A 22,398-nucleotide genomic window follows, 5' to 3' on the forward strand; every position below is an offset into this window, starting at 1 on the left:
CTCACAGGCTTTTTCTCAGGCAGAGCTCTTTTCTGTGACAATTTAGATTTGAGAGGTTGATTTAGCAACCTAAATAAGCATCCAAAAATACTTTGGAGAAAGATTTAGGGGGCATTTCTGTATTTGATTTTCTATTGCTTGAGTAGGACAGAAACCCCAAGCAGCAGCCCAGAAGATCAATAACCCTCCATCACACACTTCTCAATCCCCAGCACGTGGCAGGGGCAGCAGCCCTTTGAAGTATTACACTAATTGCATTAAGCTGCTAACAGAGAGCATCTGTTTTATTAAAGTGGCAGAGTGACAATTAGCCATGCATGAAGTGCAGGGGCCAGAAGTCTGATTCATGCCTTTCTTCCCTGTCCAGGGAAGCTTTTTCTCCTCACTTCCAACGAAAGCTGAATGGTGGGGACTTGCACTGCAGTAGTGCTACTATGAAGGGAACAAGGGGATTTACAGTTACACACTGTGTGTGGCAAGAAATTCCCTTCCAAATTGAACTTAAAGCTGGGACTGTGCCCTGATAGGCCCCATTAATCTGCCCTGTCTCAACATCTGCCTCTCTGCTGGTTCTTTGTTGCTTTTCTGCCAGTTCCCTGAGGGAGGGAGTGACACATGTAACCAGTGCCCCTCCACATTTATCTGAGTTTGCTATGGAAGAAAGCACTGGGACAATGCTGCTCACAGCTCTGCCATCCAGGGCCTGCCTGCAGGAAATAACTTCCAGCACCTATGGCAACTCTGCTCGTGTGACTTTCAGGAAAGATGGCAAGCACACTCAGCAGCTTTCAGCATTTGGCAATTACTTATGGATCAAAGGGCAAGCTGGGTGGCAGTGACTGCATATTAATTTGTTATACAGTACCTAGGGATTAGCAGTTGGTACTGGCAAGGCCAATGCAGGCCTTTAGACACAAATTTCCCAACTGATTGCACATGAAATTACTCCAGTACCTAGACACATCCCCAAAATTAAGCAACAAAAAGATATGAAAAAAATTACCTAATTTTTATTGATCATTCCAATTATGATATTATTACTTGTGCAATACAGTAGCAATGTCCAGAAAGGTCTTTTTCTCCAAAAAATATTTCATGAATGTTGTGATAAAAGAGATTGAGAAATACCACCTGAGGTCAAAACTGTTATTCCTCCTGTAGATATTATGCTGCACAAAATTTTATTCCTTGCACTAATATTCCTGAGAGAAACCTCTGAGTTTCTCACATAAACCAGGAAAGCCATCTTCTACCACAGAAAACAATCTGTATCCTCCTAAACATCCATCACTTTTACATATTGTCCCTGTCAGCTTCTCTGCATCCTCTGGTTATAGGTGACAGCTGGAGTGAGGATTTATGGAAGAGAGTGGGGATGTCAAACACACATGGGACAGCACAGGGTCACAGTTCTGGACCTGGAGACAGAGAATAAAACAAGTGCCCTCAGAGGCTGCAGAACTTCTTGTACAATTGTCAAGAAAGACATTGAGGTGTTGGACTGTGTCCAGAGAAGGGAAATGGAGCTGGTGACCTGTCTGTAGCACAAGTCTGAGGAGGAGGAGCAGCTGAGGGAGCTGGGATTATTCAGCCTGGAGAAAAGGAGGGACAGGGGGGACCTTATCCCTCTCTACAACTCCCTGAAAGGTGGGTGTAGCCAGGTGGGGATTGGCCTCTTCTCCCAAGGAACAAGTGGCAGGACAGGAGCAAATGGCCTCAGGTTATGCCAGGGATGTTTTAAATTGGACATTAGGAAAATTTTCTGCACTCAAAGATTGCCAAGTCCTGGCACAGGCTGCTCAGGGAAGTGGTAGAGTCATCATGCCTGGAGGTAGTTAAAAGATGTGTAGATTTGGCACTTGGCACATGGTTTACTGGTGGACTTGGCAGTGCTCTGGTTATGGTTGGACTCAATAGTCTATGAGGTCTGGTCTTTTCCAACCTAAACAAATCCATAATTCTATAATTAGACAAAAGTAGGGAGACATTTTGTACTGATCAGATTCTTGGAGTACAGGGCTTTCTTTGATCAGAGGATGGCATTCAAGGAGAATCACTTTGGTCAGCTCTGTGTAAAGCATCCTGTCAAACACATCATAAATATAAAAGACAATTTTAGTCCTAATTGACTCCCCTACTGCAGAAGCTCAACCTGGATAAAGACCAACAAAGAGCTAAACTGATGGAAAATAGCCATAATTATTTTGTTCAATATTTCCTGGTTTTTGTTTTGTCTTTTTTTTTTTTTGGGCAGGGGGGGAATGTTGGTATGGGGTTATTTGTTTGTTTTAATTATCTCAAAGTTTTCTTTTGGCAGTACTTAACAGAAAGGAAAGGAGAGAGGCAGAGCAAATGAAATCAATATTCTCCCTCTAAGCCTCGTGGATGTGATTCCCACATTTCAAACTGTATAATTACTTTGTTTTTCCAATGTCTGGGCCTGGTGAAATGCCACTATCTCACCTGGAAAAAATGAAAGTTAGTGCAAGACACACAGAAATTTGGGCGCTTCCCTGGTGTACTGCGTTCCCTTTTGTGGGAGAGATTGTGAGTACAGAGAAAATTAGGAACTTTTTATCTTGATCAGAAAGCAGAAGAGCACAGTCATGGTGAATAATATCCATGTAATCCAAAAACCACACAGACACTATGCTCTCCCAAAAGGTCCAAGAAATCTTCTAAGGCCACTGTATTGTAGCATTTCAATCTCACGCTCAACCAGTCCCACGCTGTCGGCAGATGAAGGCACGATGGGCTCCAGCAGGCCCCGGGAACCCGGGTGTGTGGAAGGGCAGCTCCTCTCTCAGCTCACAGCCTCTGCTGCCCTCTGCCTGGCGCCTGGAGCTGCTGAAACACCCACACGGGATCACTTTGTGCTGAGCAATTCCTGCTTGATCCACCTGAATTAGCCAGCACGCTCCCTGACAGCTCCTGGTGTTCTGCATGAGGACAGACAGCTTCCCTGAGCTGCAGCATCGCCCCCAACTCACAGGGCAGGACTCGATCCCCAAACCGGGGAGATCCCCAAATTGGGGACATCCCCAAATTGGGGACATCCCCAAAGCAGGGAGTTCCCCAAACTGGGGACATCCCCAAACAGAGAGATCCCCAAACAGGAGAGATCCCCAGACAGGAGAGATCCCCATACAGGAGAGATCCCCAAATTGGGGACATCCCCAAATTGGGGACATCCCCAAAGCAGGGAGTTCCCCAAACTGGGGACATCCCCAAACAGAGAGATCCCCAAACAGGAGAGATCCCCAGACAGGAGAGATCCCCATACAGGAGAGATCCCCAAACAGGAGAGATCACCAAACAGGAGAGATCCCCAAGCAGGAGAGATCCCCATGCAGGAGAGATCCCTAAACAGGGAAGATCCCCAAACAGGGAAGATCCCCAAACAGAGAGATCCCCAAACAGGAGAGATCCCCAAGCAGGAGAGATCACCAAACAGGAGAGATCCCCAAACAGGAGAGATCCCTAAACAGGGAAGATCCCCATACAGGAGAGATGCCCAAACAGGGGAGATCCCCAGACAGGAGAGATCCCTAACCAGGGAGCTCCCACAGAGCAGTACCCACTTCTGCCAGGACAGGCCAATGCCACAATGATGTCAGAGTGGCAAGCCTGAAATCCCATGTCCCTCAGCCTGCAGGTCCCACAATGGCCAGCATTTCTCTAGGATTTGGTTGCTGCCTGTGAGTGCTGAAACTACTGAAACTCTCAGTATTAGGGGTGGGTGGTGACATCTGTCCCTTCCCAAAGCTACCCACAAGCAGGCTAAAGGAAGCTGAGAAACCAGAGTCACCCATCATTTGTAGTTGTCAGTCCAACCTGAACTTACAAGGCAGAGCCAATGCTCATGTGACTGCAGCACTGATATAAGAACACTTTTTAAAAGTGCTAAAAAAAGTTACTTAAAAAAGAATATAATATAAAACACTCCAATTGTTTTTTTTTTTCATTTTCTCTGTAATGCTCCTTAAAACGCAGCTTTGTAGAATAGCATCATCTCATCAGCTGACCACAGAACATATTAATATTACTAGCTCATCTCTAGTCTCATCTGCTGTATCTCATAAACTGTTTCGGGAAAGGGCTGCAATTTTGTTATTGTTATTCCTTTAACATTAGAATCTCACACTGCAGTACAGCAAATAAATAGTTCCTGGAGTGTTTGGCTAAAAATAGCACAGGCTGTGATTTCTTTGCAGATATTAGGAGGAGCTCATAAACTTTTCACTAAGCAAAAGATATCCCAAACTCAGCTGAAATATTACTTCAAATAAACACAGCTCATTGGCATTTTTAGTCTAATTATTTAAATATATTAATACAGTTTAAAATAGCCTGTCTCAGAAATTCCTAATGAAAACTTCCTATTTTTTCCACTAAATTTTTTATTCAAGAATATCCAAAGAAAATACTTTGGTTTAGGACAGCAAACTTGAGTTTGAATTCTATGGCTTTTAGAGGAATTTGAGTCACTGCAAAACTAAAGTGTATCCTTCTGCTGCAGCTTGCTGCTCTGTGGAAACCATAATGATCAAGAAAAAAAATCCCAGAGAAATTTCCCAGGGAAAATTTTAACTCCAGGAAGAGAGGAAGGAGGGAATGATGAGAGATGCTGGAGTACAGTCACTCTCACCTCTTCAGACATTAAAACTACTTAGGAGAACTATCCATGTTATGGCACCTTCACACTTTCACAAAGGCAATAAGTCCAAATAAAACTGTCCTACATTTAAGTTTCTTTGAATTTAGACAAGTTTGGGAATACCTCTTTCTTACCTTGCTGCAGACATCAGTTTGCACCTGGTGGCATCAAGAAATTAGGCCTTACCCAGGTCTGGTGTTTTTAGTGACTATCAAGGTCCTCAAGTAAAAATTGAATGGTACTAGATGTAGGACAGAATCCCATTCAGTGCATCCTTCCAGTTTGTCATGGTGCTATTCATATGCATTTCCTGACTTTTCCATCAAGTTTTATCAAGCTTCAGATAGCCCACATTTCCACAAAGTTTGTGGGATTGTGTCAAAGCCACATTAAAGATCATTAAATGACATTAACAGCTTCTCTCTTGAAAACAGACCTCTAGCAATGTCATCAAACAGAACTAAGTAACTTTGACATTATTTGGTGAGTACTGACTCTGCTTTCCTTCCAGTGCTTACAATCTGATTATTTGTAGGATATTCTGAGAAGTGCAATCAGGCTGGCTGATTTATAGCACTGCAACTTCTCTTACCTTCTGAAGACAAGGAAATGTTTAACATTTTCCCATCCTCCACAGGTTTTCATAGATAATTGCTAATAGCTCTGAGGTTGATACTGTTCCTCTAAGTGCCCTGGGATGAATCAGCTCAGCCAATTTGAAAATATCATGTTTATCTAGCTATTTTCTAACTTCTCCTTCCTAGCCTTGACAGAAATCTTCCCAGTGGTGTTGAATGCATTGGCCATTTTCATTGACAATAAAAGCCAAAAAAGCCATCAATTTTCCATCTGCCAGAGAGCCTTCTTGATATACTGCTGTTCTGAGAAACCACCATTTTCCTTTTTCTTCATTATACTACTAGAAATACAAAATTTTTTCTTTACCTCTTTTTTTTGCTTTGTGTATAAACTTTAAGTGAAAAGGGTGTCAGAGGAGCATCACAGATTCACAAGGCTCTGAGCCTCTCCAAGAGCTACATGAACCCAAAATCTTCAGCTTTGCCTCTGAACATTTTCTGTATTTTCCTTTTTAGCCAAATCTTCCCCTGTATGCTTGAGCAGGTGCAAGCACCACTGCAAAAATGGAGCCTGAGGAAGACATGAGAAACAACATAGAAGCAGTGAAGAATATAAGAGAGAGCACTGAAGGATGTGTGTGTGAGGAGGTGTCTCCAAGACACCCCTTAAAGCTCAGCAGCCTGATTGGAGGTGACATCACACAGCCAAAGCTGAGAGGGTTGGCACTTCATAAGTGGGAGCTGGGCTTTTCTCAAATCTGCTCTCAGCTTCATTGGCCTTCTGTGGCAGCATCAGCCAGGCTTTGAAAAGGCTTTCAAAAGCTCAAAAAGACCAGGCTTTATTTGAAGATGAGCTAAAGTGACTCACTTCTAAAAAAGATCAGTCAGGAACAGAAATGCAAAGGCTCTGCAAAGCCCAGCTCTCCCATCTTGGTGCTGTGAGCTTCCCTCTGACATCCTGCTGCTTCCATGGCTCACATGCTGGGCTCTCATCCCTTGGACATTTCTGCACAATGGAATAGAAACCACCCATGAGCAGTTCCTGTCACAGACAGGCACCAATAACCTGTCCAATATGAGGTGCAGGGTGCTCTGCTTGTCTTCTCTCACACACCTGCACAAGTGGTTCCTCCCCCTTGTTCTGGGTTGTGCCATTCCCTTGGGTTCAGGCAACTCAACCTGCTCCAGCTGCATTAGGGCTCTCCTGGCCACGATTCCTTCCCAGGCTCCTTTATGAGCTTCCCTTTTGGAAGGATATCTGGGGAAGCACGTGGCCATCAGGGGTGACAGCATCACAAAGCAGAGATGTTAATGCTTGTAATGCTACTGATGTTTCCAACATAATTTCTAAGCAGCAATGACAGCTCCAACATCCCCAAATCACAGTGATTTCAGCTTTTCCTTATCTCCCCATGCACACATGCAAATCCACACCGACTTTGACATCAGTTTCTACCAGGGCACAGTTTTCTGTCACGCAAAATGTCAGGATGTGATCTTCCATATTTCTCTAGTGCTATCCTGCCATTTAATTTAATAACAGCTAAATATCAAGTGGTTACTATTTTGATGCTGTGTTCCATCAGCCATTGAATTAGAAATAATGAGACAAATCTAAAACTGTGATTCATGGTGAACTGCCCAAACCAATCTCAATCACACAGCGGATGACATGGAGTGATAACTGATTTAACAGATGATCATCTGTTCAGCTGTCCTGTCCTCTCTCACAGAAACAGGAACATTAATGAAGGACAAGTTCACTTATGCTTTACAAGACTTTCCCAAACAATATAAATACTTAACTAGGAACCAATTTTTTCTTTTCCACTAATTATAGTCTTTTTAATTGCATTTGACTAGTATTTGTGTATATGGCAACCCTTTGTGGCTTCAGGAAGCTGAGCTGCTGAGGGGTTTAAAAAGTATCTTTGGCATTTTCCATGAACATTTTTCAGTTTACCATCATGTCAAACCAAAGGAGGTTCCTTACCCAAACTGTCCCTTGGGAAGTTCCTTGCACCTGGTTTAGCAGCTGCCCATTGCTGATCCTAAAAGGAGTCAGGCATGGGAGTAAATAGTTGCCCTTCTGGAAAAGACTTTCCAAAAACTGACTTGTCAGACTTTTAAAATGCTGAAAGTGTGTGCCCCAAAAGAAATCTTCTCTCTATATCTTCCCTCTTCACCAGGTTTCAGTTGCACCTTTTCACTGCTGGACTCATGTATTCTCTGCCAGGTTTAAAGATGCCTTACACATATTCTGCTGCATCAAATCTAGAAATTCTCAGTAAGCTGTAAGTCATCTATAAATAAAATCAGTTGTTAATTTTTCCTTCATATCTTTTATTAGTGACCATCAACAAAAAGTTGACTGAAATGTTGCTATTGACGATAGTGACATCAAGAGGCAGAATTTTCCAGGTATGTTTTTCCAGTTTGCTTTTGGAAACAGTATAATGAATTAATTCATTATCAGAAAAAATGAATTAATTTTTGAAGTCTGGCAGTCAATTTTGTAATTTGCTCTCAGATTTATACTTGCCAAGCCAGACAGCAACTGCAAGATGCCTTTATGGCCGAGAATGATGGGGTCCTACAGATCAAAACAATTTTTACCACAATAAAAGATCATGAGCAGGTAACAGGTTCTAAATAAAATTACCTACTGTATACAAAAGATGGCTTTTAAACTAGAAATTCAAATCCAGTACAAAAAGCATTATATGGTCTCAAGAGACATGTTCAGAAAAATCAGAAAGATATTTCATAGATGGTTCTGTGACACAGTGCACATGTCCAGCCTAGCGTGGGATGGCACAGAGCCTGTAGGGGTGGGGCTGCAGAGTGCCCCCCATGACGGGCTCCGTGCTGACCCGGGTCACTCCCTCGGGGAGGCGGAAGGTGAACGCCCGCAGCAGGCTGGCAAAGAAAATGAACAGCTCGGTCCTGGCCAAGTGCTCCCCCAAACACACCCGGTGCCCTGCAGAGGCAAGAGAGGACAGTGAGTGAACAAACCTGACCCCAACAGCAACTGTTTTCATCCTCACACAGTGCAAAGGTATTTTTGCCAAGCCCAGAATTTCTGTTGGACCTAGAGCAAGCAAGGACACAAAGCTTCATGTATTTCTTCCTTCAAAGAATTTTATCTTCAGCTTCAAAGAATTTTATCCATGTAACCCTTCTGCTCCCTTCAATTACCTCAAAAGCTTCATCTTCATTTGACTGACAACTTTAAAGGAATTCATTCACCATGTAAATGAAGAATAAGGACCTGCTTTTCCTGGGAGATGTCATGTTCTAGTGTTGAATGCATAAAGAATCAAGAGGACTGCTTGAAAGTGCTTTCCATACATATGTCTGTTACAAAATGAGTGCCCAAAATCAATAGCCACAATCATTAGCAGAGAATGTTCTTCCAAAAATAGGGCAAGTTAGATATCTGTGTTTGTCAGGACACCTCTGATTTTCCATGTTATTATTTGTTCAGTAGAACACGTTACTGAAAATAATCATGTTGATTTAAGCACTTTTGTTTTCCAAAGAAAGGTTTAGAATAGACAAGCAGTAGGTTTTTAATAGACATCTTCATTCCACAGCCCCAATCCAAACTGATGATGTTTGTGCTGTAGCCCACTTACCTATGGAGAATGGTAAAAAGGCTTCTTGGGCCACAAAGTTTCCATCCTTATCCAAGAAGTGACCAGGGTTGAACTGTCGAGGTGTTTCCCACTGCTCGGGGTCATACAAAGATGAAGCAATATTTGGAAGAACTATGGTGCCCTGAAAGGAGGAAAACATTCATTCTGTTCCTTGTTGACATTCAGACCGTGACCCAAAGCCATCCAGCCCCCCTTCTGTTGAGGAGAATGCCCTGGCACAAACAGATTTTAATCCACACCATGCTCTAATGATGCAGGAAAAGTCTGTAGCCACTGAGAAGCTGTGTCTGTACCTTTCTGAGGGGAAAGCCAAGCAAGGTTGTGTCCCTCACACACACCCTGGGCATGCCCACTGAAATGATGTTGCTGAAGCGTTGGATCTCATGAATCACAGCGTTTGTGTAGGGCAGCTCTCTCCGATCCTCATAGCAGATTACCTTGGAGGGACCCAGAACAGCATCCAGCTCCTTCTGCACCTTCTCTGTGGAAAATATTCCGTTTCAGGCAGAACAACATATCAAGTATTTTCAGTGATTTCATTTTCAAAGACATTTTCAACATAGAACTATGAGAACAACATCACAATTAATTTAGAAAAGTAAGTTCTTCTGAAGAAAAATAAAGCAGCAGGATGTTCCAACAGCTTAAACATATGAGAACTCTGCTTCTGGGCCTGAAGTTATTTGATCATAGATTAAAAAAAGACATTTGCTGCTCAAAAATTTAAAACTAAATGTTGCCTTACTACCAAAAATCCAAGAGATAACAGATTTATCTTTGGGTTTTCTTTTGCCTAGGTGCCTCAAACACCTGCAGCCTGTTAGAACATTAGGCTCACAGCTCTCTTAAATTTATGCCAGGTGAGTCTGAGCCTTAAAAGCCTAATTCCTGTTAAAAGGACATTGTTCTTACACAGGGCATCTGTTAAGTGAAGCAATGCCAACTAGAACAAGGTCCAAGTACTATTTTAAAAAAGTGGATCTATTGTTTGGCATCTGCCTTTTAATCAAGAACAGCATGTTTTAAATTACTTATTGCATGGGAGTCTTGGGGGCATTAACAAAAATAAAACCTTTGATATATAAACTTCAAGAGAGGCAGTATACACCTAATAAAAATACCTTAGATTTTTAATAAATGATCCTGTCTTTTTTCAGGCTTTTTGGAGCAACAGTGAGATGCAGGGAAGTCCATTCTGCATTGATCAGTCTGTGCCCATTCACATCAAGTGTGCCCTGTGACTGCCAGCAGTCCTTCATTAAACTGACAACAGAGATTTAAGCACCTTACAGAATTTAAAATGTATATTCAAAAATATTTTTAAGTTAACTTTCTTCTATGAAGAACTATCTTGCAGAAGAACTTGAGAATCCAGGTAGTTTGAAGTAATCAGTCACTGCATCATATAAACACACATTTCTATTCCTGATTCAGGAAAGAGGCAAAAGGCCAAATTTCTCCTTATGGTACAGAGTGGAACACTGTCACTGGATGTCAACACAGGAAAAGTATGAATGGGTTCAAAAAGAAGGCACCAATTAATTAAATGAGGACAGACATACTGGTGTCAGCTCATTCTGAGAGTCCTGATGCAATGTATTTCTCAAGAAGCTCAGGAAGAATCACTCTGCACATGCTCTTCTTTCCCAAATATGTGCAATATTTAGCTAAATAAAATTATACAGGTGAGTCAGTGCTTTCATAACCTTAATTAGAGTAAGCGATAACAAAACATGTGATAACATGAGATTAAGCAGAATTTCTAGTCTGACAGCTACAAATTGACCAAGTTTTTCTTATCTTCATCTCTTTCATCCATTTAAAATCCTGTTCTCCTCTGGGTAGTTGCACATATTCTGCAACCTAACTGTGAGATTTCTGTTATCCAACATAAGACATGTTTCTTCCTTTGGTTTTCATTCAATGCTCTATTAAAGGGATTGGTAGTTATTTTAGAACTAGACTTAAAAGCAAATTTCTTAAATACACATAGAGGTAACAGAGAAGCCATCTGTTTCCTCTCCTGACTAGAATAATTTCTGTTACAAGAAACTCAAATACATCACAGAGTTAATTTAATCCCTGGATCTGCTAATGCTGCCTAGGGCAGACGTACAAGTACAAAATGGTACATGTGCCACTAGACACATATCAGTGTCTAGGAATAATCTCTGATCCATGAGAATGTTAGGGAAATTATATTTTCTATTGCATGGGAGATATCTGTGATGGGCTTATCTATTCACCTTGGATGTCTGGATTTGCCACCATATAGAGAAGACCCCAGTTCAAAGTGGTGCTTGATGTCTCTGATCCACCCAAGAAAAGGTCGTTTATAGAATAAACCATGTTGTCTTCATTGTATGTTGACCTGGGTTCATCTTTGGACTGCAAATGACAAGAAAAGTTAGAGGCTTATACATGAAAGTTAGAAAAAACAGAATTGGATTAAATGTGATTTCATAACTGGTTCCAAGCTGCAGTGTCTTCTCCTTATAGGACAATATAGAAAGACTGCTAAGGAACATTAGACACCACAGATGGCTATCAACACAAAAATTAACCTTTCACAAACAGAAAAGCCTTGTTTGTTCCACTCTTAATCACAAAGCGAAATCATGTTCTTTTGTTCTTTAAAAAAACAACCAAACGATTATTGGCTTCATGTCACAGTTCATCACTCAGTTGTTCTACCAAGCAATACAGTGACCAGACAGTAAACACTGGGCTGAGTAAAGTTCTTAACCTGTGGCATTCAGGTTTCTTCACCCAAGGGCACAATGACTCATGTACAGCTGCTCTGGGGTTTTACAGTTTTCAATTAGGAGTGTGAGGATGTGTATGTATACACTGAAGTTATAAATAAACATGGTTATGGTTTGGGGGAATTCATTGTCTATATTTACAGAGGTTTTGCTCAAGGGTGTTGAACATTTCTCTTGCCAGTGGAGCAATTGAAAAGAAGGAGAGATGCTTCTCCCTGCTGTAATACCATCTAATCTTTTTTTATTGCCCCTGTTCACCTATTACAGACAGTTCAATTTTTTTAATAAACAAACTTGGATGATTTCCACCCAGCAGAGTCCCAGAAGAGCTCACTGAAACAATTTCTGGTACACTGATGTTCAAGTCTCATAAATTCCTAGAACAGCAATGAAAAGCTTTAGAAATAGTCAAATGCTTTGGAAGGCCAGGTGTGTTACTGTGCTGATATTAAAAAATTAAAACAAGAGGATTCAAGGAGTTAGAAGCCATTTAGGCTGACATCCACACTATACATAAGAATATAGCAGCTGATGTGGGAATTGATCAATAAATAATTATCAGGGGAGGTAGGTGAGTGCTGCAGCCCAACAGGTTGTGGCTGCCTCTGTTGCTGCTACCAGCACATGAGAGTGGTGAAAGGGACACTGGCTGTCCCTGCAGGACAGCACTGCCACCAGCAACAACAGTCACTGCCCACTTCCCAGGGCCTTTGGCTCTCTGGGCCACTCTTGCCGTGCCACTTCCTCCTCTTTCTCCTTTTTCTTCCTGTCACCAAGCAGAACAGGAAGACAAAACTATCCTGACACAGTGGAGGAGAGGAGAAAGGAAAAGTGGTTTAAGTGGAGGTAGGAGTCACAGAGGGGAAGGGCCACTGAGAGTCCAGGGATCAGGGCTGCAATCCAGTACCCAAGAGATTCATAAAAATGACCCTGGTATGATCTGGAAAAGGGAGAGATCTTGTCACCTCCTACAGCCCTACAGAATCCCACCGACCTCTACTACGCCTGACAAATATGCCCTTATTTGTCCCAGTTCCTTTGTCTGGTTGACACTTCACTGACCCTGGTGCCACTTGACTAACACTGCTGACTCCTAGGTTATTTCTCCATAAAATGTTCTCAAAATCCAGCTGTCCTCTTGCAAATTCTCTTGGCAAACCTTTACTGGTGAAATATTATAACCAGAGCATCCCACTCTGTCTTCCAAAGGCCTTCCCAGCTCTTTTGTTGTTCATTTAGTAATTCACAACTTTCCTGGAGACCTTCAATCATTTACAACTTGTGCCAATGAAAAAAAATGCAGTGTATTAACCTGCCCTTTAATGAAAGGATTGCAAGGTGCTGTAGCATATCAATGATCAGAAAGGATTTAGGAAGATCACATTTGGAGTCACATTACCATACCTAGAAGGGCAAGAGATTGTGATGATTCAGACTGGTTGTGAGGATTCGATGGTCCATGTTGACCTACTCCCCCATGACTGTATCATTGGGCAGAAAAAAACTTACTTTTTCAATGTGATCCAGGTAGAAGTCAATGAAATCCTGCAGCTCCTCTGGTGCCCCACGCTCTGTGTGCATTCGGATCTCTCTCCGTGTAAAGTTGCTCAGGACATCATAACAAGCCAAGGCCTTCTTGTGAGGCCCAGGGAGGCGGCTCATCAGCCAGGGGAAGATTTCATAGAGCTGTGGGAGTGACACACAAGAGGTCCTGCAAAGTCTCTATCATAAGAAAATGCACTAGGGAGGCCTGCTACAAAGAGAGGTAACGTTCATGTTAGCTTAGGATTAGGGTCTCATCAGCAAAATATCCTGACAAAGACTCTGCTTGGTCTTTCAAGCTGTGAAAAGTAAACTGTGTAATTTCCAGTTTTGATGGTAAGATTCAGAGTTCCACAGGGTTTCAGCTCAATCACAAGCCAAATTAGAATTAGTGTAACTAGAATGAATGGTATTCACCTATGCAGTTATTCGTATCTTCAATTGCTGTGAACTGCATTCAGGCATTTTAAAAGTGAGCTCCTGCCCTCCAGTGGAGAATACCGGGAAGGGAGAAGCAAAAGTTGGAAACTCCTCACCAGGTTGCTTGCCAAAGCAAGGACTGGCTCCCGGTGGCTGCTTTACAGGCTGGGTAACCCCCAAAGTACTCTCTACAAATTGACTTCTCCAGGTTCCTCCATGAAATTTCAAATATCTGAAACCCAGAAAACCTAAGGAACAGCTACCTGACAATTTTGAGAACTTTCCTCTAGAAAGAGAGACAAGGTTAGGTGGCACAACTAGATTATTTTTTCCTTCTGTTTTACCATTTGGGAAAATCTGGCCTAAGAAATAGCTGATTTCGACCTATTCTGATAGCTAGAAAGTTAATTCTGGTTTCCAGCCTACATTTATGCCTGGGTAATCTGTCTATTCTTGTATCTCCAAGATACAACGTTCTCTTAATAGGTCTTTTTCTGCTCAAAATATAATTCCATTGTTTATTTAACAGCAGAATTTTTATCCTTTCTCAGCCTTCATTTTGCTGAGCTCTTCTTGTACTGTTTTAATCACACTACAGAAAGCACACGATTAGGTGTTCACTGGAGTGTGGTTGATTTAGATAGACTGTACTTGTATCTTCTTGGGAAATCAGTTCTTATTGTCAGACATCCAATTATCCATTAATGATTGCCTCATCACAAAAAAAAAGGTACTTGTCCAGTCCTTGGTAAATTCACTTAGAAACTTCATATCCTTTTTGGTTAGCTCCATCTCTGGTAGTTTTTTATTTGCAAAATGTGTTCAGAAGCCTTAGACCCAACTGTGGTCTGACTAATCACATAAAGTTGCCAAGATTACAGGCATTCCTACTCTCAAATGTCTGCCCTCTCCCCCACTATGGCACTCTAACTGTAAGTGGAATTTAGCTGTCTGTTCAAGACAGGAACTGCGTCCATCCACCTTCCTGGGCTCCTGCCAAAACTCCTCCTCCATTTATGGAGGGGCCCAATCCACACTGTCCCCCTGTCAGTATGAGATCCACATAAGAAACGGGGATGTGGATGCAGCAATATCCACTTTTTTGCATAACATTGTGTACTCATCACATCTGGGAGGTATGGAGATGGTGGCCATCCCTCTGGAATGGTTTGAACTCCTGTTCTTATTTCCCCAACAGTATCTTAATCACTGGACTAAATCAAATCAAAGCCAGGATGGGAAGCAGAGAAGAAAAGGAGGTATGTTCTCTGTCCTAAAAGCAGGTGTCACCTGGCATCACTACACTCAACTTACAGGACCAAAGCTAAACTAAGCAAGAGGGAACTTGAGCATAACTCAGTGAGAAGAATGTTCCATGGGATATAGGGAGACATCTGTATTCCACGAATTGTTAATGTATTCTATATTAAAAAGGTACTCGTAAGATGTATGGGACAACTTCAGCAGGGGAACCAGAACCAGAACTCCCAGGAAATTTTTAGTTACTTTTGTGCAAAGTAAGCTTCTAGTGTCAGATGGATCATTGACTCCCAGATTGTTTGATTGCCAAGCTTGCAGTTATATTTGCTGTCTTAGCATTTCCTGCCTTCTGCTGCCTGTGCCTGGAGCTGCTCCTCACTCAGGGTGAAGGTGTAGAAGTTCTCTGGGAAGTCTTCAAGTCTGTGTCTTCCAGGAGAAATGGAGATAAGTAGCCACAGGCAAAACACTTTGGTATTTGACTCATTCCTCTCCCTATTAACTGTATAAAAAATAGTGTCTTAACTCGGCACATGAGTCAGACTCTCAGACCTGACATTTAATATTTAGGAATCATGGTGTCCAACACAGGAACCTGTGGTGTGCAGGGGTTGAGAAATTGAGTGCCAAACATGACCCAGGAGCAGTCCATGAACCTGTGCCCGATTACAAAGATTTAGGGGCAAACTATCACAGTAACCCAGCACAGGAGAATGAACACAAATGCCCGAGGCTGGCGTGTGGAGCTTCACCATCCCACTGTGAGAGAGTTCACTGCCCAGTAAAACTGCATGGGGCCTCACTCACCCATTCTAAAACTTTGCCTGATAGCTCTCAAATCTGCATTTCTCACTCTCTGTCTTGCTCAGAAAAATACAACAGATCATTCACTTACATGATGAATAAAGCTGCCCCCAAACTTGAAGAGATGTTCTGTAGCTTTGATCAGATCATGAAAGGCCTCATCCTCTCTGGAGAAACGATGTCCAAACACGACAGCACAAATTACATTTGAGACAGAATGGACAAGAGGGAAAGCAGGATTCACAGGTTTCCCTGCAACCATAATAATAAATAATAAATGTCACTGTTAATGTCTCCTGCTTTAGTGAAAGGTGAGAATCCTCTGAGTTCTCCACAGAACTCTCAAGAACGCATTGCATTTCACAGAGAAGCAGCAATATTTTTTCAAAACTGTAGTATCAAACTGATTCCTCACAACCATGTTGCAATCCCGTAAGCCCAGAGCAAATTTAGAGGTAAAGGAAAAAAAATTCTATGCAAATTTGCTTTCTGGCAAAATCAAAGTATGTCTCAAGCATGGGAATGACTGAGAACACTGTGGACAAAGGGAACCTGGGGGTAGAAGGGCACGAAGAGAGGCAGCTTTATTCAGCAAGGGCACAGAGGCATGCAAGGCTACTGTGCTTTGCCTGACCTTGCTGGAGACATACAACCTCCAGTAAGATAAAATGTTGTAAACTCTTTTCAACCAATTGTGTCAACAGTATAATAACTAATTTTAAAGCAGTTATTTGAAACCTAATCCTAAGAAAACTATTTTGTGATTATGGAATATACGGCCATAAAAAACTCTATTTGTGTATGTATTGATGCAACTGCCCAACACCCAAGGCACAATTCTGGTTAGTAACTTACTGTTCTGGGGTTTTTTCCTTGTACACATGGTTACATCTCAATCTCTCCTAGCTGTTAAACCATGGGATTGGGCTCAATCTAATTATTTTTAATTTATACAATACTAGCCACAGCATGTCCTGATTTATTGTGCCCTTGCATAATGATCAGTATTGGGAAATCCTACTCACATGATCCAACTGGGTTGATCAGGGTAGAATCTTGTAATGAAGACAAGATTCTAGTCAGTGCTTTACAGAGTGTGTGCAAATGGCATTACAGGACTTAATTCATCAGCATTGATTTTGTCTCTCTATGCATCAGCACCATAAAAGAGCCAAAAAGGTGCCCTTGAGGCAACGACCAACGTCATCCTGGGCTGCATTAGGAAATTAAGTGGTGGCAGGCCAAGGGAGGTGATCCTTCCCCTCTGATCAGCACTGGCAAGACCCAGCTGAAGTTCTGGGTCCAGCTCTGGACTCCCCAGTATGAGGGACATCAGTATATTAGAAAAAGTTGAGCAAAGGGCCACAAGGACAATTAAGGAATTGAAGCATCTGGCATGAGAGAGGCTGAGAGAGATGGACTATTTAATCTGGAGAAGGGAAGACATAGGGAGATATCTAAATATGTATAAACACATGGTGGAGGGATATAGAGAACATAGAACCAAACTTTTCTTAGTGGTATCAAGTGGGGCAACAGGAAAAAATGTAAATACATTAAATTCTACATAAACACAAGAAATGTTTTTACTATAGCTCTCACTGAACAGTGAAACTGGTTACACAGAGAGGTGGTGAAGTCTTATTGCTGCAGATAGTTACAACTCAGCCATAAGAAACCTGCTCAGATTGACCCTTCTGTGAGTAGGGGTTAGGTTAGGCCATCTTCAGAGATCCCTTTCCACTTGGAGTGCTCCATAATGTAAATAATCAATGAGCTCCAGTTTTTCTTCTCAATTTTAGTAGTTTTATAAATAATTTTGAGCAAGAATAGTCTCCTTGAAAACACAAGATGGACTGGTGGCTTTGCATTTTCAGTCCATTCCATTCCACGCAGACAGTGTCAGACCCTGCACATTCCCTTGTGGAACAAAAGCTGCCCTCAGTTTCAGGACAGGACAGAGAAGTTCATACACTAAAGACATCAGAATAATGGCAAAAATGTATTGATATTTATTGCAGAAATACCTTTCATACTTGCAAAGAAGTCTACCAGGTAGTGAGCTTCTTCTTGCACTCGGTACTCCAGACCTCTCTTCCCCAGACCAAGGTTGCGTAAAGTCCTCAGAGCAAACCTCCTCTGCTGCTTCCAGGTGTGACCAGTTGCCAACATAATTCCTGCATCATTAAAGGAAGAGCTCCTTATCATGCCAATATTAATCATAGACAAAGACTACATCAAAGGATTTACTAAGCCAGAGAACATAATTAAACTGTTGCCTTGCCTGTGAACACAAAGGCACCAAGGAACAGCTGTGACCTGTAATCATGTTGGTAAGGCTCAAATGGGCAAACTCAGCTGGGTGTAAGATGATTTGCAGGATTAAGTTTGATCCCAGACAATCAAATATCTCAGGATATCTCAGCTGCTTCTCTAGGTGCTCTTTGCAGTGCTTGTCTCACACTTTCTGCTATGCCTGAAGCTCACCTGAATCAGGGTGATGATTCTCATGAAGGGAAAATGGGAAAGAGTCAGAAGACAGTCCACAGTCAGAGAGAAAAGATCCTGTCTGTAGGGCAGGAAAGTTTAGTATTTAGGCTTTGTAATAGACTTTGGAAATTTCTAGTGTGGTTGGTGGTATGAAACCTACAGCAAGGCTGAAACAGAAGCACACTGAATTTCTAGGTGCAACTGTGCCAGCAGGAAAATATTCCCAAAAGGAAGGGAATGGGAAGAAGATCCCACTGTCAAACTCACTCTTCATGGAAAAATGTCGTAGTGGGAGGCAGCTTGTCCAGGACAAGGAATTGGGTTGTGTCCTGCTTTTCCTCCATTTCTCTGCAACACAACTTACCATTGCCTCATCTCATCACCTCTGAATCTGCCCTAGTGAGCATTCCATAGAAGACATTATGAATCCTTTTCCTCTTGCTAGTATTTTCCTCCTGCGACTCTCAAAAAGCTGTTTCCTCTCTGTACCTTGCAGTTCACCCAGCAGTCATTCCTCACAGACAAATCCTACCTCTGTGCTACCTCTGAAGGTGGTCACAAGCTACAAAAGATACTGCAATCTGTGAAATGCACTATTTATGCCTGGAAATTCTCACCTTTTCCTTTGGCCATTGCTCTGAAGAAAGGTGACACCAGCCTGCCAGAAACATCTTCGGGGTGTGTGGTCATACCATCCTTCACTGCTTGAAATCCATTCAGTATAACCACTGGGGCCCATCCAAACCATAAAGTGAAGATGTTGCCATGAATTTTTGCCAGCTAGAGATGGGAAAGAAGCCAGGAAAGCACAGATGAAATCCCACACACTGCAAACAGAGGATGAACCTGTTCTTGCACTGATTACAGGACCAGCCCTAAGGTGGAGTGATGTTTTCCATCTTTCCCACCAGACTACAATTATCAATGAGAAAGAATGAATGACTTTTCCCACATTCACTGTTGGAAACACCTGTGTATTTCCACTTTTGAGAGCCACATGCCTATGTCAAGAAGCATTAAGTACCTTTTGTTACTGTATATAAACCAAGGCTCAGTTCACAATCATTCATGGCATAAAGGGTATTTTTTATTTATTAATTTATTTCAAGAGGATTTCTATCATCTGTAAAAGTAAAGTAGCACAAAAGAACACAGAACTGTCAGAGGAGTAATTAGCTTAGAGACTGGACATTCTTCTTTCCTCCCATCAGTTTTTGATCCTGTCAATACAAACAAGCTGATACACACAGAGTGCAGGGAAGAATATATTTACTGCTTGAGCTAGAGAGTGCCAGTGCTCAGAAAGCTACAAATCCATGCTGTGAAAGTAATTTTTTTAAAGTATTTTTTCCCTAATTCCAAATCTGATACATAATCCCTAAAGATATTTAATCCTAAATTTTATCAATTTTGACATGAATTCATATAATTTAGTGGCAAGGGGTGATAGAAAGATATCAAGTTTCACATGAAAATCAGTGTTTAAAAGGGGTAGGTTTAAACACCAGAATGACCTTCACACATTCAGAAACTCCAATACCAGGTTTCTTAGCTTGGTAAACTACTTTACACTGCAATATCTTTTTCTTATTTTGCACACCAAACCAGCAGTTCTGAACCAAATAAAGTGTGATATCACAGTGGCCAGTCAACAGTTACAGTACCAGCAATGAGGTTTTGGGAGAGAATGTTTTCACATAGCAAGCAACACGAGAAAGGAGAAATCACAAAGACTTTTAGACAATTAGGAGTATCTGAAAATAAGTACCTGCATGAGAAGATCACGATTAAACTGAAAGTTCAGCTGTATCAGTGTCCCAAGGACTGGGAGAGGGACTGGTCCAGGAGGAAACCGTCTCCGCACTCGCTGCAACTTTAAAAACTGCGTAATTAGAAGAAATACAGCCACTGCCACAAGAGCTTCACTTATGCTCAACATTTTAGAGTCTGCCTTTACCAGCTTGCTTTTATTCAAAATTGTCTTTTGAAGCTGTTAAGGTTGGTTGCTAAACCAGTTTTTTCATAAGAGCTTGAATTCACATAATAAATATTCCCCGCCTCCAACCCTACCTCTTTATTATCAACCACTCCTTTTTGTTCCACTCATTACATTCTCGTGCTTCAGCATATTAATAGGTGCACACCTTTCTTCTTCTTCTTCTCATCCAGATTATACTTATTCAGTATGGATCACAGGATTTGTAGGAATGGTATCTTAAAAGACTAGGGCCAAGATTTTCCAGGCAATGGAGATGCACGTAAATTCCCTATCTAGTTTTTCTGAGCCAATTTTGACCGGTATGTGCTCCTACAAATACTCCTGGAATGCTTTTAGAAAAGTAAGAGCCATACATACAAATTAAGCAGGCAAATGTAAGTGGATATTAAATCTTGGAGTTTTTAAATTGGTTTGTATATATTCCATGTACATGTTATATCTAGTAATGGCAAGGGTGATAGACGTTAAAAGCCCACATTTATCTTAAGATACATATACAACTATCTAATGCTTAATACAAAAAGCAAAATTTGTTACACTCTTGAATGCAATTGAAGACATAACTGGATTAATGTATGATCTCACTTTTTTCCCTAACATGTTAGCACTAGGAAAACTCACAGAGGGTTTTGCCTGCTTCTGCATTTCCCCATTCAGTCTTGACATAAGGTGGGTACCCTTTATGATTTGAGAAATCATCAGAAAGTATGTGAGAAAAATAATGCATATTCATGGAGAAAGTACCTCTAGTGTTAAATATACAGATTTAAAAGAGAAAAAAAAAAAAAAAAAACATGGGAAAAACCAAGTAGGGATCTTGAGCTACTGCCAGAACGAAGGGCCTCAGCAAGAACTAGTCATGACATGAGTGTGGATCCTTGGTAACTTGAAAACAGAGTCTGTAGCCAAGGCTCTTTGCCAAGCCTCAGCACTGGCAGGAACCACAAAAACAGCACCAGGGGAGTTCACTGGCTGAAATCAGGCCATGGAAACCTCACAAGAGGGGTTCTGGGGACCACATGACCATGACCATTGCAGTCCCCTCTTATGGATCCAGACTGAAATGCTTCCCTCTCAAAATTGCCCATCCCTTGAGAGCAAAGCACTTGTAAAAGAAACATGTTTTCACTAATCTTCTGAGAAAACTGCCAAGACTTGTGCACCAGCTCTCTTCTTGCAAGCTGACTTTGGGACAAAAACTATTTCCAGATTTTGTGGCTCTGGAGCACAGAAGACCCTTATCCAGAAAGAACAGCCTGGAGTCTGCCAGCACACAGTTTACAAACCTCCAGATCAATTAGCCTTCATTACCACTAATGCAGAACTGATTAATGTGTACTAACCAAGGGATGTTTATAGGTTTCCATAAAGGCTTTGTTTGTGTACACTAAAAAGGTGGTTTTTCAATACAATCATTTCTAATTTATCTCTCTCCTTCAACAGGAAAAGAAAAATTCTCTTTAAAAAGAAATTGGTTAAGTTTTACCTTCTCTGGCTCCAGTGTAATATCACAAATTCTGCTTCAAATTCCCCAATTTATCAGAACTTTCAATTTTGAATCAATATAATACATTCACTTTTCTTTTAGATATTAGAAAATTTCCCATCTAAATAATTTTTCATCAGAAAAAGTCATTTTGTCCACTGGAATTTAAGCCCCAGTGTCTTCACCCCACAAGGGCTGCAGTCTCACACCTTTAACCAGTACTCAGCTGGAGCCAGCCTAGAATACAGTTGTCTGGAATACACTGGAAAAGGAAGATGACTGTGGGTCGGTTCAGATCTGAGGCATGGGATTTATCTTACTTTATTTGATGGAAAACGTATTTATGAGATAGCCAAGGCTCCATTTTCTTAATAATAAATAAATGCAGCCAGCATTTCTTCAGGACTATCTACCAGCTATTCTTTAGGATTAATGATTTTGAACTTGCCAAAGGCAAGCAACTGATGCCTCCCCCTCCTGGATCCAGATGGATACAAATGAGTTGTTCTCTTACCAGTGTGGAGCTACTGCCAGGGGAATGTCTGTAGGTCCAGCTTGAGGGGACTTCATATCAACCACCTACATGCCAGGACACGGGTAGAACAATCCCATAAAGGTAATCCTGTGGGGGAAGAAACTGCCAACCCAGGTTTCATCCTGTATGCACATCCCTGCCTGTTAGACTGGGGTGCTTTAAAACACAAGGTGGGCAGAGGCACCTGAAACAAATACAGCTGTGAT

At 41.6% G+C, this 22,398-nt stretch overlaps 1 protein-coding gene across 1 annotated transcript; it reads right to left on the reverse strand.

Moving 5' to 3' along the window:
• Positions 1-8,036: 8,036 nt before the first annotated feature.
• On the reverse strand, positions 8,037-20,111 carry LOC136560668 (cytochrome P450 2J4-like). The gene is made up of 9 exons (XM_066556643.1): positions 19,941-20,111; positions 18,790-18,952; positions 17,710-17,859; positions 15,774-15,934; positions 13,169-13,345; positions 11,141-11,282; positions 9,188-9,375; positions 8,874-9,015; positions 8,037-8,215 (listed from the first exon to the last, which is right to left on the reverse strand). Exons 1-9 carry the CDS (start codon positions 20,109-20,111, stop codon positions 8,037-8,039), a joined length of 1,473 nt encoding a protein of 490 aa, XP_066412740.1.
• Positions 20,112-22,398: the final 2,287 nt, after the last annotated feature.

This window comes from Molothrus aeneus, chromosome 10 (assembly GCF_037042795.1).
Source record: "Molothrus aeneus isolate 106 chromosome 10, BPBGC_Maene_1.0, whole genome shotgun sequence".
Classification (NCBI taxonomy): Eukaryota; Metazoa; Chordata; class Aves; order Passeriformes; family Icteridae; genus Molothrus; species Molothrus aeneus.